The sequence below is a fragment of the Mytilus edulis genome, chromosome 7, assembly GCF_963676685.1.
Source record: "Mytilus edulis chromosome 7, xbMytEdul2.2, whole genome shotgun sequence".
NCBI classification, from domain to species: Eukaryota; Metazoa; Mollusca; class Bivalvia; order Mytilida; family Mytilidae; genus Mytilus; species Mytilus edulis.
Genome location: NC_092350.1, coordinates 26,298,477 through 26,318,694, shown reverse-complemented (window position 1 = coordinate 26,318,694; position 20,218 = coordinate 26,298,477). Strand labels below are relative to the sequence as shown.

Below are 20,218 nucleotides of genomic sequence, written 5' to 3'. Positions count from 1 at the left end.
TCAGGAGTTATGGTCTATGAACTATTGGAAAATGGCACTACATGTTATTTTTTCCATAAAGTCTAAAAGGGATTGATGTAAGTTGCAATAACTTGTTTCCTAATCCACTATCAATAAATAAATGTTCAAACTAACAACTCTACCAATGGTTTTTAAATTTTAAAATGTTGTTACTTATAAAAAAAAGTGGAACTCAAGTGAGATATTGATGATTTTGACCTTTGCAGTCAGTGAGTTATATTATGGTTCTTGATAGGTCAAGTTCAATATTGACTGTTTTCTGATTCAGTATTCAGGAGATATTGTCCTTGTCCTATTGGAAAATGTCATTTTTGTGCTGTTTTGGTGCAATTACTTATTTACCATCCAATCAATGCTCTTACTGATGACGAAACATGTGTCAAGTTTGAAGTTGAAGATTTTCATTTTTGCCTTTCAGGCATTGTGTCTTTTTGTTGTTTTAAATTTTAGAACCTGTGTGAGCATGTTCACATACATACTTCATGCGGCTGCCCCACATTGTGAATGGGCAAACAAAATCTCACCAGATTCCGAAGTTCAAAGACTCAAAACTGAGGCTGAGTCCTATAAATGTCAACTGATACAAACTTCAATGTCAAACTGTTGCGGTATATTTAGGCCAAAATTCTATGTTCAAAGGTACTTACCCATAGAGAAAAAATTATAAATTCCAATCAATATGGACATCGACATAGAATGTCCTCATTATGTGCAAAATTTCAGCAGAATTCTGTTTTGTGGTTCCAGAGAAGTTGCAATTACAAACTGTTGAAGTAGAATATTTAGGTCAAAAATCGAAATTCAAAGGGATATATGACTCCTAGAAAAAAAAGTTGATTCATAACTTTCTGTGGATATGCACATCTATAATGTGTGTCCTTGGTATTTACAAAGGTTCATGAAATTCTGTACAGGAAAAAACATTATACCCTAAGGAACTAAATAGGCTACGAATGTGTACAGAAAAACCAGTATACTGTCAATTTGACAGCTCATTCCTTAGTAGTTCAGGTTTTTGCATAATGACCAAATGTATCTTGAAAGACACTTTAAATAACAAAAAATATCAGGAAATTAAGACCTAATTTGTATAGCCTAAATTATCAGTTGACTCCTTATTCCTATTTCTTTTTAGTGACCTTTTTACCATTTTTTAGCGATTTTGCATATTATATCTTGAATACTACAAAAGATAGATAGACATTTTGAATAGCAAAAGTGATTAGCAAATTAAGATCTACAAATGAGTCATAATAGGCAAATTTATCAGTCAACTTCTTATTAAAGTTCTGGGATAAAAATTAGATTTAAAAAATTGTATTGTATCAAGTGGAATATCATTTTGGAGGTTGTCCCTAAATAATTAAGATTGGGATGTAACACGTCTTCTGATTGGCTTAGGTTGTTTTGTTTATCTGCTCATAGACATAATTTTGTCATGTGACTATGACGTCATCGACGTTTTTTCATGATTTACTCCAGTTTAAAATGGAATTAAGAATTTGCCACTTGATAAAGGATTTTCTGTGGTGAATTTAACCTGACTTTCATTTTGACCAAATCACTACCTTCACTTTCAACAATATTTTTTACATACTGGAATCACGTCGTCATCTCCGTCTTTAGCGTCGTCTGCAGACGGATGGTTTCCTTATAATAACTTTAGTATAAGTTAATAAAAATTAATTTTTTTTTACCACAATGTTTATAACCATAAAAGGAAGCTTGGGATTTATTTTGGGGGTTATGGTCCCTAAGATTTAGGAATTAGGGGCCCAAAGGAGCCCAAAACAAGCATTTATCTAATTTCAGGACAATAAGTTGTATAAAAGTATTTCAATTGCTCTGAAATTGTACCACAATGTTTAATATTATAAGTAGAAGGTTGGGATTTATTTTAAGGGTTTTGGGGCAAACAGTCAAGGAATAAAGGGCCAAAACAGGGCCAAAAACAAGCATTTTTGTAGTTTCAAGACTGAGTAACTTGTGTAAAAGTGTATGAATCTTTCTGAAGTTATACCACAATATTCCATACTACAAAGGGATGGTAAGGATTGACTTTGGGGGGTTATGCCTGAAACCATTTCTGAATAAGGGGTAAAAAAGGGGAAAAACAAGGTTTTTTTCTGGTTAAAGGACAGTTAAGACAATTTGAAAGCAGTGTAAGGGAGGTAATCCAAAAGTAATATTTTAACTACTTTATTCTGCTTTTAAATATGTGTATTTGAAATTGCCAATATATATAACTTCAGTATTAATAAACTCTATTGGAAATCTGCCAATAACTTAAGTATAGCATAATTGGAAATTTGCCATTAACTCAAGTATAAATATAAATATTTGAAATTTAATCACAAAGTTTGAAACCACAAAAAGGAAGGTTTGGATTGATTTTGTGTATCATGGTCCCTATGGTTTAGGAATAAGGGGATTAAAAGGGGCCCAAATAAGCATTTTTCTAGTGTACAGACAATCACTTGTGGAACAGTGTATAGAATTGCCTGAAATTGTATCACAAGTTTCCACACCATAAAAGGATGGTTAGGATTGGAGTTGTGGAGTTAGACTCAATCTGTTTATGAATTAGGGGCAAAAAATGGGGAAAACAAGGGTTTCCTGGTTAATGGACAATTACTTTAGCTTTGTTTCTTTATGTTGGTACTCTTTGCTATTTTTTTTGCTAGTTCTAGTATGAAATTTTTTAAACTGTTTCTAGAAACGTCAAATACTGTGATTTAAATACATATAATTATTAAGAAATTATTATTGTCTTTAGATCATTAGCTGTAAATTTATTTTTAGAAGTCACAATTAATTAATATTAATTTTAACCATGACTGTATGTCATTTTATATTTTAAACTCCATTAGAAATTTGAATTGAGACTATTTTTTAAATAAGAGAAAGGGGTAGGTGAAAAAAAATAATGGGGGGATTTCAATTTTTCTCATTTCAGATTTCAGAAATTAAAAAGAAAATTTCTTCAAATATTTGTTTTGAGGCGATATTGCTCAAAAGCAAAAAAAGAATTGTTTAAGTTTATTTGACCACATTCATTCTGTGTTAGAAACCTATGCTGTGTCAACTATTTAATCACAATCCAAATTCAGAGCTATATCAAGCTTGAATGTAGTGTCCATACTTGCCCCAACTGTTCTGAGGGTTGGACCTCTGCGATCGTATAAAGCTGCGCCCTGCAGAACATCTGGTTTTCAATATGTTTTACTTATTTCACTGATAGGACCACTTAATTAAATAGTAAACATTCCAAAGAAAACAGTAGACATAATAATTCGGAAGAAATACCCCATATAATAATTGGGGACTATATTCCTAGGACTTCCGAGACCACGAACAAAGGGAATTAGTTTTGGTCTGAAGCCAACTGGGAAGTTCTTTGTAATGTGTTTCCATAACAACTGTTAAAGAAGTTAAAAGTTAAATAAGAAAAACTTTGATTGATGAATATAACAGCAGACTTTTTTTAAATCTGCAATTTGCAATTTCAAGTTTTTCCAAATTTCAGAAAATTTTGGACATTATTTTTCTTTAACAACAAAAAACACATATTAATCATTTTTTTTTCTTGGTAAAATAGTGATATATGAAGATTATTTTGGAGGCATTGCAATGAAATGTGATCTTGGAAGAAAAAAACAAAAAAACTTTGAAATTTGCTCAAAAGTGCATTTTTCAGCAGTTTAAAAAAAATGCAAAATTGGCACTTTTCAGATACAAGTTTTAATGTTTTGAATGGATTCAAGATAAAGTCTGTTTACTTTATTGTGTCATTCAAGACTTCTATTTGTTCAGTATCCCTATGATTTAGGCTAAAAATTTATATTTGCTAAAAATAATCGAAAAATTGAAAATGATAGATTTTGAGATTTTGCTTCTCTGTTACTGGGCTACATTGAAGACCCATTGGTGGCCTTCGGCTGTTGTCTGCTCTATGGTCGGGTTGTTGTCGCTTTGACACATTCCCCAGTTCCTTTCTCCAATTTTATTATATATATGGGACCTGTAACCATGGCAACAGAAACCCAAAAAATAAAAATAACAGTTGTTTTTTTTTGTTATCAGGGCATCATATGGACTTAATATTTAAAATATATTGGAAATCTGTGACATTGGTGTAAACAGTCCCATGGATTTCTTTTACAGAGAATGTCTTAAATTAAAGGGAAATGACTGTAACATTTTTTCTGCCTATTTGAAATAACATCAAAAATGTGGTGCACACTATTAAATAACTCGCTACACAGGTTATTTAATGTGCTTCACATTTTTTATGTTATTTTTCATAGACAGAAAATATATTACAGTCATTCCTTTATTTACAAGAGGAAATATGAAATAAGAATTTACTGCTTACATCAGGAATATATTAAAGTGACTGTTCCCAGCTGAAATTGATATATATTGCTGCATTTTGTTCTGTATCTTGTGGTGCTCCTAGATAGGAGTGATATAAGTACCTTACAAACATACACCCATAGTTCTCGTTGCATTCCCCGTTTGTTATGCTCTCCCAAATAATCCTGTGGTAAATTATATTTAAAGCAGTCGTTCATCACCTTTAGTTTTACTTGTAGGCAAAGTTTGATTTGTAGAGTGCCTAGATAAGGTTCAAGCACAGTTTACCTGAAAACTCATTGCTCAATAGAGTAAATACATACAGGTAGTAGAAATATTTTCACTGGTTCAAACCCGGATGTAATATATGAGCAAGGTTTTGTTTAATAACAACAATTCAAATCCTTGATCAATGAGGAGACTTTCAAAGCAAAATTGATATTAAAAATTTCATCACCATAAAACTTTATGAAATGCAACCAAATGCAACCCACTTAAAAATACAAATAAACATCAGACATCAAGCAGTCTAAGGGGGGTCTCATTGGGGGGTTCAGATCCCGCTTACTGTTTTGTCAGATTCCCATATCCCGCTTACTCTATGTACGTAAGCAATTCTCATTTTTTTTGTCATTTCACGGGTCCCGCTAGACTTCATTTCCCGTTTTCCTGAGACAATAATTTTGATTTTCACGTGTCACGCTTACAAAAATCGACAGTCCCGCGTCACGCTTAGACCCCAATCAGACCCACTCTAAGGGAGCTACCATTTGATTTTGATGGGGGGCTAGGATGAAAAATGTTTTTTTTTTAGTTTAAATCTCTGTCCTAGCTGTCTTTTTATTTTTCACTCTTTTCGGTCCTACCTTTTTTTTTATTTGTTTATCCTGACTTTTTTTACATAAATTGTCTTCCTGCCTTTTTTTTTGCCAAGTTGCTCATCCTGCATGTCCTGCCTTTTTTTTTTTAACTCAAAACTCCTGTCCTGTCTATTTTTTTCAAATTTCATCCTAGCCCCCATAAAAATCAAATGGTAGCAGTAAAATTTTGCCACAAGAAGACAAATTAAGCGATACAAAATTTATATTCTTTTAAAACAAATAGAGTAATATAAAAGTCAATAAATTACAGTTGTTTCTTGTTTCTTTGAAATAGTTTAAAATTTTGTTGCTATTTAAAAATGGCACTCAGGCTACGATATTTCATACAAAAACAGCAGAGACCAATAATATAATTTTTTTGGAACCTGCAAAATATTTACATAAATTTGCAAATTACCTCTTTTTGTGTGTAGCATCAGGATCCGAATGTGTTGAGATAATTAATGTTCTCTTGAGAAATTTTGTAGTAAGTTTCTCAACCGATATTGTTTACCGGTAAGCTAATTTTACAAATTGTTTGCAAATCAAAAATTGTTTTCTATCAGTGCCTGTCTGAATATATTTTACGGATTTAATTACATTCACGTTTGTAAATGAAACATGTTAAAATTTTAAGGGTTCTAACTTCATGTGATATGTCTATAGATTTTTAAATATAACTTACTAAGCATGTACATGTACCAAGACTAAAAAGTTGATGGCTATGGGCAAGTATAAATATTAAATTTATGACTGTCAAGTATGCTCTGGTAGCTTCACAACCAATTGTTACTACACAAATATATTTTATGATGTACATCATTTGGAAACTTTTTCAGAAAATATGACCTGAATGTAGAAGATCATGGTGAATACTCCCATTCCTCACAGCTTAAAATCTGAGGCAAAGAAAGCTGCTAAAATACTAAATGATTTTTCTGTACCATCAGCTAAAGCAGGTCCTGATAAACTTATACCAAGTATGTATAGTAGAGTAATTGTATAAGTTATGTCATTTTGTAGATTTATTATTCCATGCCCTTATAGGTTATACTAAAAACTTGCCGTAAATTGTTGCAGAGGCCCCTGACTGGTGCATGGATTATATTGTGACTTTGAAATAATCAAATATTGTCTTTCTGATTTATTTAGGGACGACATCAAAAAATCAATGAAGGATAAAAAACTTAATTCAAATAGTTTGGGGGTGTGGGGGTCAAAAATGCTGCAAGTTTTATTTAATTGACATCGATTTTATATATGTCCTTATTGGTCAATCAATTTTTCACAAATTAAGTTAAGAAGGGGGTAGGGGGGTCAGCGAAAAAACTATATGAATTAAGTTTTTTATCCTACATTGAACTTTTGATGTCGTCCCTTATAAAAAAAATCATTGACCAACCAAAAAAAAAATAAACTATTAGTGTCTGATGAATGTTTTCTTATACAATGTACACGTATTCCATTTGAAATATTAGTACCAGTAATTTCAAAGATAATTTATCTTAGTCAGTGATAATTCATAACAGATGTCTCAAACTCCATATGCAGTCACAACTTTTTCACAAAGTTTATGGCTATGATCACAAGCTCTATCAATTTTTATACGCCCGTCAAAATTTTGATGGGACGTATTATGGTATACAAATGTCTGATGTCCGTCTGTCTGTCTGACGTAAACATGTCGCACCATCACTTGAGAACGACTTATCTAAATTTCATGAAACTTAATATAGTTTTTTTTTATGATGGTCAAATAATCTGTATACTTTTTGGTGAAAATAAGATTTAAACTTTTTGAGTTACGGCACTTTGTAACTAAAACAGAGGTGTGTTTTTTTCCCCATGTTGCACCATATCTCAAAAACAATTCTTGATTATTGCTTAAAACTTTACACACTTCTAAGTTATATTAATCTTAAAATCTGTATACTTTTTGGTGATGATTCTAAATTTCATTTTTGAGTTATTGAGTATTTTGTAAAAAAAGGGATTTTTTTTTAACATGTCGCGCCATATCTGAAAAACAATTTATGATTATTGCTTGAAACTTAACACACTTCTTTGTTATATTAATCTAAAGATCTGTATACTTTTAGGTTTGATTCAAAATTTTATTTTAGTGATATTTGTTAAAAAAAAAAACAGGGTGGGGAGCAAGGATCCGGAAATTTTTTCACCTAATTTCGGTCATTTTCGGATAACTTAAAAGTTGGTGCCCTTTTTCAAACAAAGCTTGAGTGTATGCTCATACAGACTACAGTCATACTCGTAGCATCAACGAACTTATTTAACTGTTGCATCGCATTTACTTCAGAAATTTCCCTACCATTTTCCTTAAAATCGATCTTGAGCAATAAAAGGAAGGCAACAGTTTAAAAATGAAATGATTTTAATGACTCAAAACGATAAATTTCTCAAACTTCGCTTACGTTTCTTTCCATTTTGAAGACAAATTATAACCGGATGTTTTACGACAATAGTAAAACGACCAATTCCGGACTCATTTTCGGGATTAGTTTTGGTGTCAGACCACCAATTAAAAATCCCTATCTGTTCAACCAAATTTTGCAATTTTCACAGCTTTCTAAATATTTTACCTTAAGTTTAACTTCAAGGAAACCAGGTATATCCTGAGTTGTACATGTGTCACCTTTCTACATGCCAATTTTCAACCAATGTTTAAAGTCTTGTAACAAATTTCTGATCTTGAAAAGACAGGTACTACCAAAATAACCCCCGGTTTTCTGGAAATCTTAAATTAGTGTACTATGTAGCGCATTAATCCTGAATTTTTAATGCAAACTCATAGACAAGTGAATTTTGGCTCAAAATGGTCTAAATATATTTCCCTTTCACCAAAAGTTTCATTTCTGCAAATTTGTGGGTTAGTTTAGGTAAACAATGACATCAAAAGCACTATTTTGTGTCAGAGTAGGACTACTTTTACATACGTTCTAAATTGGAGGGAGTAATTGGTGGTCTGACACCTAAAGAGCCAAAAAAGTTGCTCAGAATTCTTTGCTTTGCTTTATTCTTTATCCTTAGTCAATTTGAAGTCAGAAACATCCTATCTGAGCATAATGTGACTTATATTACAAATTTCACAGCTATATTTAAACTGACTGTAATGTATGACTTTGATAGAAAATACTTGAAAATTTCAATTTTGACTACAGGAACATACACTTTCAATATCAAGATCAGTTTTGTTGATTTTTTTCTTGTTTGTTCTACTTCTTAAAAGACTCTCTACAATTTTTACAATGGGTTAAGTAAAAAATCCAAGGTATTGAAGAGTCAAGGAATATTGACCCCCCTTTTTTACACCTGGTGTAAGTAATGGTACTATTAAATGATCAAAAGTGCAGTCATGGTCATTTAACTGTTTTTATTTGCTATCAGTTGATACAACTTAAGGTATAAAACTTTCATTTGAGATTATAAATGGGATTTTTGTGAGTTTTTGCAATGTTTACATCAGGCTATGTTATCTGCCATATACATGCTATGGCGCAATGGTATAAGGGATAAAAATCGAATAATTTCATTAAATCTTGAAGTTCTAAATTGGAGGGAGTAATTGGTGGTCTGACACCGTTTATCAAATTCACAGGAAATCGTCGGCTTTTTAACTGTTTTACCTTTAATAGTGTTTGAATATTAATTATAATAGTTGAACTTGTTTAATTTAGCAAGAAATCATTTTGAATTTACGATTTACAAGGCCGTAGCTAGGGATCTTATTTTAGTGAGGCAAAATAGTTGAGCCGAGCGAAGCGAGGCGAAATTTTTTTTTGGAGGGTATGAAATGAATGGTGCAAAATCCTGCATTCTAGGCATTTTTAGAGAGTTTGATAATGTTTTGAATTTGGACACTTTTTATATAAATTTTTCATATTTTAAGACTTTTACTAACACCAAATTTTTAACAACTTTATTTAAATTTATATGTAAGATAATCATCCAAATATCACTGATTTGAGTCTGCTGCAAGAAAATAGAACAAACATCGATTCAGTAGAGTTTGCCAAATTTTTCTATTGCCGGTTCACTCAAATCGTTTCAGAATCATAATTTGGTCTGCTGATATCCTTATCGCGATGAACATGGAGCATGGCAAGACCGCACAATCTCTCGCCAGGCATGCATGCTCTTTTCCAAGTTTTCAGTCGTTTCAGGGCAGTCTGTGTTTCTAAATTACGGTAGCACATTATCATCAACACAATGACCAATGTCTTCTTCCAATTCCTTCTCCATCAGCAATTCGTTAGCAGCATCGGTAGTAACAGTTTTGTTTGCAAAAAAGAATTAAGCTTTCCTGTAAGCACCATCTTACAGTCGCAGTTACAAAATATTAAACTCGCTTTTATGCTGACAAACAGTAGACAAACAAGGGATAGAATGAGATAAGATACAGGTATATGATTCTATCTATAGAGTAAGTATATCTGATAAGAGTACAGGGGAAATTGGAATGGAGTTTTTGACGTTTACATGTAGGTCCGTAATTTCCAATTATTTCGGGAAAAAGTTGGTGGTATTTTAGTTCCAGAATTTATAAATTTAGGGGTTAGGGGTTGGGGGTGTCCGATTCCGAAACCCCGAATATAAAGAAACGAAATTCCGTAGTCCCGAATAAGTAAAGACGAAATCCTGTGTTAAAGGTTCTACCATTCCTCAATAATATCAAAGTGGAATATGGGATATTATTTCAATTTTTAAGGTTGAAGAAACATTGATAAAAACTAATCCATGCATGTTTCATATTATTTATATTTTTAATTTATTTATCTGTAAAGAGAAAGATTAAAGTTCGTGAAATGAATACGCAGACAGGACTGCCCCTTGCGATGCCCAGTACTTGATTTGTCAAAAGTTGGTGAAACGGAGAAATGAATACGCAGACAGGACTGCCCCCTTCCGAAGACCAGTACTTGATTTGTCAGTCTACTTATCGTTTTTGGATTGTAATAATGAAGTTATATGAGACAATATCTGAAAAAGTCTAATTTTTGGAAATAAGAAAAAACACAAAATTTTTTTTTAGACCCAGTATTTTAATAGCACAAATCGAAGAACACACATTGGGGATCTAGGAACTGTTGTCTGTAATTCAAACAATTGTTTAATAAGGAAACAATGGCTATTTTAAAAATGGTACAAAACAAATCCAGTTCTTTCCTGTTACCAAAGTGAATCAATTTTAAAAAGTTTCTAATGGGAATAAGGAATAAGTTTAAGACACTGGGGAGGGTTTCACATGTCCTGCTGTGTCTCAAAAACAATAAATGGTTATTGCTTAAAACTTTCTCAGAAACTATTGATGATTATTGCATAAAACTTCCACACAAGACGGTGGGCGTATCATGCCCTCATGGTGCAGCTGTTTATTAATTACTGTGTTCATCTAGATGGGTCATGGTAGTTCTACAAGAAAGAGCTGAGAACACTACTTAGTATAAAAATGTGATCTGAGAAATGACTTGTTTAGTTACCATTTATAGATACTCTGTGATCAAAGGCCTTAATGTGACTTTAGTTCTGTTTCTTTTAATTTGCGGCTAGTTAGTGTATGTTGGAACTTTGTGTTGTATACCTTTTTTTCTTTCTACTATTTAATAAAGATAAAGTTCATAAATTAAAATGAGATAATATAAGAATAAGAAGATTGCTGTCATTCAGGCATGAAGAAACCATGTTGCTATACTTTCAGGTGGTGTGTTATTAAAAGCCAAAGGTCTTGCTATATTGACTGTGGTAAGAGCTGGTTTCCTGGTAACAGCTAGAGCAGGAAGTGGTATAGTTATAGCCAAACTTAATGATGACTTGGTAGATGCAGGTAGAAATAATTACATAAATGTATGGTACTTAAGGATGTTCACTACTCTGTTTAAAAATAACAAACTTTTGTAAAGACTGTTATAATTTGATAGGTTAGAAATAAAGGAACTAAAAAAGCAGAAAAAAAGCAGAGGTCATAATTTATTTTGCCTCATAACACTCATTTATCTTTTCATATAAGACTTAATAGCTCGTAAAAGGCTGGCCGTCTACTAAAATTTAAACAGACTCTTGATTTCTTGTCTTTTGATTTGAGACCCAAATAATATCTATGCAAATATAAGGCATTAGTCCACATCAGCTTTTTCCTGGCATATTAAAAAAAACCTAATATATCTCGAAAAGGAGCTCCATGACCTATCAATATTTTTAGCTTATTGTGTTGCTTTAACTAATGCTATTCCGACGTTAAGTATCAATTTTTAGGCAGTTAAGCTGCCTTATGCGAGCACCCTAGATTTGTGTTCTACCCAATAAATGCTGAAATATGTGCCATTGTTATTATGTAGCTGGATGTTATGTTATTTATAACTAATTGGACAGTTTTTTCATACTTTTAATATTTGATTACAAATAATATGACCAGAAAAACCTTAAATGATCGTCGATTTATCCAAAAGTTTTGAAGTTGCACATAGGAAGTAGGGCACATTAGAAATCTTTATGTAGTTTATTATCCCCTGAGATTTTGGTTAAGCTGTCAAAGAACAAATGTATGAAATGTTTAATCGCAGAAAATCTCTAAAGACATGTAGTTTAGATTTCCCAAATGGCAAAAGTGGTAGGAATATTGTTTGTCGTCAATACGTAGTCAACTACGTCAGTAGTCTTAAGATAAGTTCCACTGTTCATGCTGTTGGCGGCAATTTTAAATTATAAGACGAAATTTTTGTATCTTTTCAATTTGGAGGCAGGGGTTCAAATTAGCGGTTGTCCGAGGTCTGCGACCTACCACTTTTACAGTCGGACTTTCTACTTGGTTACTAGCTATGCTCGACATGCACGACTTGAGAGGAAATAAAAAAATAACTTTGCAAACCTTTTTACCAAAGTCTCCTAATAAACGATCTCAAAACTTGGTTTTAGCATTATTATTCATGACAGCGATGTTCATTTTGTTCAACCGCTAGCTTTATACAGAAAATCGCCAACAAATAATGTTTAAATTTGAGTAAAATCGTATCTGACAAAAACAATATTGAAAACAAAATGGCTGACATGAGAAGAAAATTACAATATCGGATCCGATTCCGAAAGCGGATATGGGTAATTCCGGGTTTTGGCGATCAACTTTTAAAAAAATCAGACAGATGACAAAATACATCTTTGCATGGTAAAAAAATATAAACATTAGAATTGAAAACCAAAAGATATATGTAAAAGAATGAAAATACAGAAAATATTTTGTACTGAAACTCAAAATTACTTTTTGACAAATTTTAATGTCAAAATCCAATACAATGTGAGTCTTTGTTACAGCTGGGAACAGTATATCTAACAATATATATGGTCCTGGTGACAGTATAAATTTTCTTTATCAGTAATAAATGTTGGTAAAGCAAGTTAGATGCTTTTAAAGTGTAAACATATTACTGCAATTTCAATGGGTTTTTTTTCTTAATTTTGATGGGCCAGTTAAAATAGCTGGAAGTTTCTTATTTTACACATATAGTGCAACTAGATTATATGATACCTGAATGTAAGCAAATCATAAGATATGAATGTGGAGTCCTTTGAGGCACTCTACCCCCTCCTGTTTGATAACTTTGAAACGGATGAGATCCCCACCTCTCAACCATATACATTCATGTATGGGACTATATAACTAATCAATGAAATATAGGTGAAGTCCCTAGGGTCACTCACCACCTCCTGCTTTAGAACTTGGAAACAGTCGAGATCCCCACCCCTCAACCATATTTATTGATGTATGGGACAATATAACCAATCAAATGAAATATAGGGGGAGTCCCTGTGGGTCATCCCACCCCTCCTGTTTGAGAACTTGGAAACGGTGGAGATCCCCACCCCTAAACAATATATATATTCATGTATGGGACAATGTAACAAATCATACGAAATATAGGTGGAGTTTGTGGGGCCACTCTACCCCTTCCTGTTTGAGAATTTGAAAACGGTTGAGATCCCCACCCATAAACCATATATATATTCATGTATTGGACAATATAACAAATCAAATGAATTATAGGGGGAGTCCCTAGAGTCACTGCACCCTCCTCTTTGAGAACTTGGAAACAGTCGAGATCCTCACCCCTTAACCATATATACTCATGTATGGGACTAAATAACAAATCAAATAAAATATAGAGAGATTCCCTGCAGTCACCCCACCTTTAAATTAAACCATGTATTTTCATGTATGGGACAAAAGGACTAATCAAATGAAATATAGTGAGAGTCCTAAGGGTCACCCTACCCAATCCTGTTTGATAACTTGGAAACAGATGAGATCCCCATCCCTCAACCATATAAATTCATGTATTGGACAATACATTTATAACAATGAAATATAGGGGAAGTCACTGGGGTCCCCCACCCCCTCCTGTTTGAAAACTTGACAACAGTCAGGATCCCCACCACTAAACCATCTATATTCATGTATGGGACAATATAAAAAATTAAAGGAAAAATAGGGGTAGTCCCTAGGATCACCCCACACCCTCTTGTGTGTGTTTTGAGAACTTGTAAAAGATTGAGATACCAACTCCTAAACCATATTCATTCCTGTTTGTCATTTCAAAAAGATTGAATGACATACAAGGTCAATCTCATAGGCGTCACATATGCATATCACTTTGCTAGACCTAACACCTGTCATTTTATTCCAAACTTAGACATCATGGACTTTGGGTGAAGGTGGGAGTCATTTACATTTACTATTGACAGGTCAGTCAGACCTCACCATTGATCCCTGTAGTAGTAATCATTTGTCTGATTTGTGTCTTATAACTTTTGTACTGTAGAACACAAACTCAGTTCTCTTTCCAGGGAAGCAAGTCCATTCATACTTTTACAAGCTTGTTCTTAAGTCAACTTGAACTACTAACAGTCAACTAATACGAACAATTACGATCAACTAGAAGACATGCAATCATTGCGAATTTGTACCACTGCTGACTCAAAAATGAAAAAAATATATACTTGATATATACGCTGCTATTGAAAACCTTGATAAAATATGAATTATTTGCCTTAATGATTAATTCATTAAATGAACATAAATGTACAATTATATATGAATGTTTAATGTTTGTTCTTTTAAATCTTTAAAAAAAAAAATTGAAGCAACATTGCCATAATTTTCATAATTATGTTTGCCTTGGTTTTTGGTTAACTGCCTACAGTGCTTACAGCGCTTTGATTAATACTTGATTTTTCTAATTTCACTTAGTACATCCTTAATAAAATGTTTCCAAACTCAAAGTTTTATTAGTTTTGTTTCAAGAATCCTATTATTCATACATTTGTATTAAATACTGGTATATATTTCATTCTTTCAAAAACAAAAATAAAGCTTTATAGATTTCTTGTGTTCAAAGTATTTTTCTAAACTTAATAAATCAGAATGACTCAAATCGAATAATCCAAAATTTTGACTGCCAAGGCTGACATATAAATACTTGAATTCTTTAGGAGTTTTATGACCCAATCAAAACTAATAAGAATACAGTAACCAAATCCATCAAATAAGATCAATTTATCTCAGGGAGTCTGAAACCTTAGTAACATTCTAGATATAGGAAGATGTGGTGTGAGTGCCAATGAGACAACTCTCCATACAAATAACAATTTAAAAAGTAAACCATTATAGGTTAAAGTAAGGCCTTCAACACGGAGCCTTGGCTCACACCGAACAACAAGCTATAAAGGGCCCCAAAATTACTAGTGTAAAACCATTCAAACGGGAAAACCAATGGTCTAATCTATATAAACAAAACGAGAAACGAGAAACACGTATATATTACATAAACAAACGACAACTACTGTACATCAGATTCCTGACTTAGGACAGGTGCAAACATTTGCAGCGGGATTAAACGTTTTAATGGATCCAAACCTTCTCCCTTTTTCTGAAACAATAGCATAACATCACAACAAAGAAAAACATAAGATAAAATATCAATTGGCAGACTTCACTCAATCAAAAAACGTATGATTAAACAATGAAGGAATAAATTTGATCTGCGATATCTGAATACAAATGCACAGTTAATTAAATATTAATTTGTTTCACAGAATGGTCAGCACCATCAGCATTAGGCATTGCTGGACTGGGAGGTGGATTTGAGATTGGTGCAGAGGTAAGGATAAATATTACTGAAACCCTTGGTGGATATTTTGTAATCATGTTTTTCTACATATTCTTATTCTTTCATGTTAAACAGTGACTGCATAAAGAACTCAGATACATTGTATATGTTTTGACTTAATTTTCATATCTTTTTTTTCCTGTTTTACAAGGAGTATACTATAAATATGCATCAGCTAAGTAAAATAAGTAAATATTAATTATTTATTAACTTCTTCAGTTTCCAAACAAGTTTTTGGAGTGGAGTTTTTCCCCGTTTATTAGTTTTTCAAAATATTATTAAATCCTCAAACTATTGACATTCAGTAACTGTTTTATCTTTTTGTTTTTCTTTTCACTATATTGTGTATCTTTTCGCTTTGGAACTGTATAAAGAGTTATGAAATAACTTCTGAAAATTATGTAAAGGGAAGTAATCAATATTTTTAGTGACAGAATGTTTTCATTTTAAAAATCCATTTTGATACCTTGGCAAACAATAAAAAGCACCTTCAAAGCTAAATCAGATACAATTTATTTTTACTAATTAAAAAAAAATATTGCTTTTTAAATTCAGGTCACCGATTTTGTTATATTGTTGATGAGTAGGAGTTCTGTGGATGCTTTTTCAAAGGGAGGTAATTTGACTCTTGGTGGTAATTTATCCATAGCTGCTGGTCCACTTGGTAGAAACATAGAAGCTGATGTAGCGGTCAGAAGTCCAGCAGCAATCTATACATACTCTAAAACAAAAGGATTATTTGCTGGTATTTCTATAGAAGGCAGTGCTCTCATAGAAAGGAAAGACGCAAATAAAAAGTATGTGATTCAATTAGTTTATATATATGAAGAGTACCGTAAAGAAATAAAAACATGCAAATTATTGAAAGCCTTTGAATCCAATTGAATATTTAGGGTCATGAAAATCATGTGCATACTATAAATTCAGAAATTATTGCGTGCATTTATTATTGCGATTTTGTCAGTTTAGACTTAAATGTGATTTTAATTTTTACGATTTTGAGAAAAATCCTGATTAATTCATATAAAATATTTCAAAATGCAAGTTTAAATTATTGCGTTTACAACTCTATCGCGTTTTTCGCAATAATAAAAACCTCGCAATAATTTCTAAATTTACTGTATTTTGTTATATATTTAGATAATTTACTCACATGAGTCATGACTAATTATTTTTTACTATATATATATTTGATTATTACAAGTACTTCAAATCTGTCTAAATAGTTAACTCTGCTTTATACCTTTATATTACATGAATGATTTATCTTCCATGGATAATAGATGCTGATACATTTTATTTTTAGATTTTATGGACAGGAAATAAGGGCATATCAAATATTATCAGGGGAAGTTGACCCTCCGACAGAATGTTTACCCTTATATCAAGTTCTGGAGAGACACAGAGAGAAAGCCAAACATGAAATGATTCTAGCTGCTAAGAGAAAGGCCAACAAAGTGACCCAGTCTGTTGGAGAGAAATTTCAAGATAGAATTAGTGTAAGTGATTTTAATTTAGTTGGATCAGTCACATCAAGGCAGATTAAAATGCAAAAAAAAATTACCTGTTTGTAGTGATTAATTGATATATCATGTGAAGCTGAAGGTGCATGATGACTACATTCCCTGTCGTGCAATAGGAAATTACTATCTTTCACACTTTTTTTGCAAGGGAATAAATTTCACAGGATGACATAATTTTCAAATTGTAGATAAAATTGAAAAATGTGATATATCTCATAAGTATTGAGATTGCAAACCAATTTATTTCCAATTCAATTTGTCCTCTGTAGATTGAGATATACATGTTTCATGTAGGAATTACACATTTGTTTCAATTATTGGGGCTTGATAATGGCTCTTATTAAACCTGCATATACATTTATTAGAACATTTTGGAATAAACATTATTTAATTCCATTCTTTTATTCTTTTTCTTAGAGTTTTAGTTTTAAATCAAAGGAAGAAAAGTCCCAAAAAGACAAAATCCCTCCACAGCATAGTGTTCGCAGAAGTCAAACTGTTTCAGAGAAAAGTTACAAAAAAGATGGAAAGAAGGTGACAACCAAAACAGTCACAAAAAGTTTTAGTGCAAGCAGTAAAAGTGAGTTATTTTCATAAAAATTACAAAATGTACCAAAAAATGCTTTGGTATTGATATCTTGTAAGTTTTCTTGTAAACTGAGATTTGAAATGAGACATGAATTGAGGATTACATGCATTCATATACTTTTTCAACACAGTTACCTTTTTCAGTAAATAAAATGAAATGTTATATCAGAATTAAACTTCCTGATAGAATTTCATTTTATTTCATTTTAGGACAGTAAAACTGAATGATCTTGTTTCTTAAACATACATGCTGACTCAGATTGAAAAAAATTCATTGATTTTCCAGTAGATTTTTACAGCTGTTTATTGTAATACAGCACAGTTGTGTAACATTTCAATGTCATGATAAATTGTTTCTAGATATCCATTTGTTAAAGTATTATTCACAATCTGTATAAAGTGAAGTAACAATTTTAAAATGAAATTATAAATGATTATTTGTTATAATGCTATTTCATTTTTACAGCTAAACATGGATCTTCTAATATAAGAATCAAAATGGAGGGGATGGCATCCACGGCAACTGCACTTCATAGTTTCCAAGGTCAACTGCCTTGTGACTTGTCCTTCAAAGCAGGTAAGATAAGCTTATATTTTCTATGGAAAAGGCAAAAAATATAATAGGTTAATGAATATGCTAGATGTAAATGTAATCCAATTAAACTTCACAAATTAAAAAAAAAAGGAGGAATCTAAAGTTGATGATGTAATGATGCAATGATAAAAAAGAGTCTAGAAGAGTTGTCAATGGATTCAATAGAGGCATTTATACACTTCAACAGTAGAGAACACCACCAAGATTTAAATTAGTTCATAAAATAGAAATTAAAGAACCTACAGTGGCATCATAACTATGATTTAAAACATATCATTGATTTCATTTTAAACCCCTGTTTATATTTGCTAAAGATGTGAATGATGATTAAATAATTTCTTTTTTCAGGAGATGTAATCCAAGTTCTTACACAGACAACATCTGATAGTGATTGGTGGGAAGGTGAATGTCATGGCAACATTGGATTATTTCCTTCTAATTATGTCAAGGTCAAGTAAAAGACTTGTTGGTGATGTGTTAGGTCAAATTGTCAAATCAAGGAACAAAGTAAAAAAAACTTGTGTAACAGGTTTATTTTTACACATTTAGAAGATGTTTTGAGCTGTTCATATGATATAGCCTGAACCAATTAGAATATATCTGATAACTCTGTCTCCAAAGATTTAATATTTTGTACTTTTATATATTAGAATTTGATTTACACTTTTTTTTTTTTTTTATTATATTAAACTCTAAATATTTATATCAGTTGTTAGATAATTCTTATGGTCAATAAGCAGAGATGTAAATTCATATTTGCTTATTCTATGGCTTTAATTGTTGAATTGACAGAAAAAATTTCGGTACAAATGGCAAAGATTCCTAAATAGCAATAGATCTATTATGCTTTCCAAAACATCATGGTTAAGTCAGTTCAGACAAAATATAATGACTGTAGAATAAGACCAGATGTTTAAATGTGTTTAAAGGCAAAACTTGTAGTTCGAAAATTAATGTACCTTTTCGTTTGAATATTATCTTACATTCAAATACAGATAAAAATGAAGGAATCTTTCTAGTTACAAATTTATTCATACCAGGGGATTACATAAAGTTTTCTTAATTAATCTTTATACAATTTTCATGTTATACTTTACTTTTGATAATGTTTTTTTTTATGTTAACCAAAGAGTCAGTCTAAGAACACATTGGGTAGTATCCATGACATTATACATGTTTTGTTTATATTAAGTATGCTGGTACCAATAATTCCTCAGTATCATTCCATGCTGATATTCTTAGTGTAATTCATTATTTATATGCTATTATTTTTTTACTTCTGTACATAAAGTAAATCTACACAATAATATCTATGTCTACACAATATTTATTTCTTCATAGTTATTGATAAGCTCAGTGCAATAAACTAAATAAAAAATATATGAATATATATTTTGTTGTTTTGTTGGTTTTTGGTTTTTATTTTAATGAATCTGTATGTTAGACCAAATTGATAAACATAATAAAAGAGACATCTACTGTATGAATCTGCTAAAAGAAAGAAGTAGGTTCGATAAGGCTTGAAACAGCCGTCTTTTTTTACGTTAAATTTCAAATTAGGATTTATTGACCAATATCACAATGAATCATAGCTAATAATTTGACTAGATAAGAAATGATGAATGCTTTTTGTTAAAAATTTACGTTCCTGCATTCTACTGAAGACTTCACCAACAGCACTCATTTTTATTTTCCACAAAAAAATCAATGAAAATTGGTAAACTTTGCATTGATTATTGGACAGGAATCATAGAGCACATACGTTGACATAAAGTTCTTTGTACACAATGTTTGTAAATACATTTTGCATGTTTAACTTGAATATTTAGTTTGTAAACGCCTGCACTCTATGATTGCTGGTCCTAAATTTGGTTAAAATCAGGCCAATTTTGTCAAATTTCATCAAAATCTCTTATTTTTACCTATTTTTGATGTATAAATCAACGCTTTAGAATAAAACTTTGACATAATTAGTTCTATTTTATACTATCTCACATGTCTTTAACCCTTTCCTCCATAATGACGCTTTTTGAGACCACCCCCTTTACTCCATAATGACGCCTTTGTAGTACCTCAGTTGAAATGCTTTGACTACAAAGT

The 20,218-nt window shown here is 31.6% G+C and overlaps 1 protein-coding gene across 2 annotated transcripts; it reads left to right on the top strand.

The window, feature by feature from the left end:
- The first annotated feature begins 4,486 nt into the window (after window positions 1-4,486).
- LOC139481130 (SH3 domain-containing YSC84-like protein 1) lies at window positions 4,487-19,506 on the top strand. Of its 2 annotated transcripts, none has more exons than XM_071264239.1 (9): window positions 4,487-4,567; window positions 6,077-6,217; window positions 10,954-11,079; window positions 15,339-15,403; window positions 15,968-16,209; window positions 16,719-16,911; window positions 17,353-17,515; window positions 17,990-18,100; window positions 18,467-19,506. In XM_071264239.1, exons 2-9 carry the CDS (start codon window positions 6,103-6,105, stop codon window positions 18,574-18,576), a joined length of 1,125 nt encoding a protein of 374 aa, XP_071120340.1. In that variant the 5' UTR covers window positions 4,487-4,567; window positions 6,077-6,102; the 3' UTR covers window positions 18,577-19,506. The 2 variants fall into 2 exon arrangements, with proteins under 2 accessions (XP_071120340.1, XP_071120339.1); XM_071264238.1 differs by having other exon boundaries at window positions 4,505-4,688.
- The last annotated feature ends 712 nt before the right edge of the window (window positions 19,507-20,218 follow it).

Bases quoted from the DNA above. Each gene is read 5' to 3' on its own strand.
- LOC139481130 (XM_071264239.1), top strand. From the start codon at position 6,103: ATGGTGAATACTCCCATTCCTCACAGCTTAAAATCTGAGGCAAAGAAA. The intron at 11,080-15,338 runs GTAGAAATAATT...TTTGTTTCACAG, and splicing joins TGATGACTTGGTAGATGCAG to AATGGTCAGCACCATCAGCA. The intron at 16,210-16,718 runs GTATGTGATTCA...TTTTATTTTTAG, and splicing joins AGGAAAGACGCAAATAAAAA to ATTTTATGGACAGGAAATAA.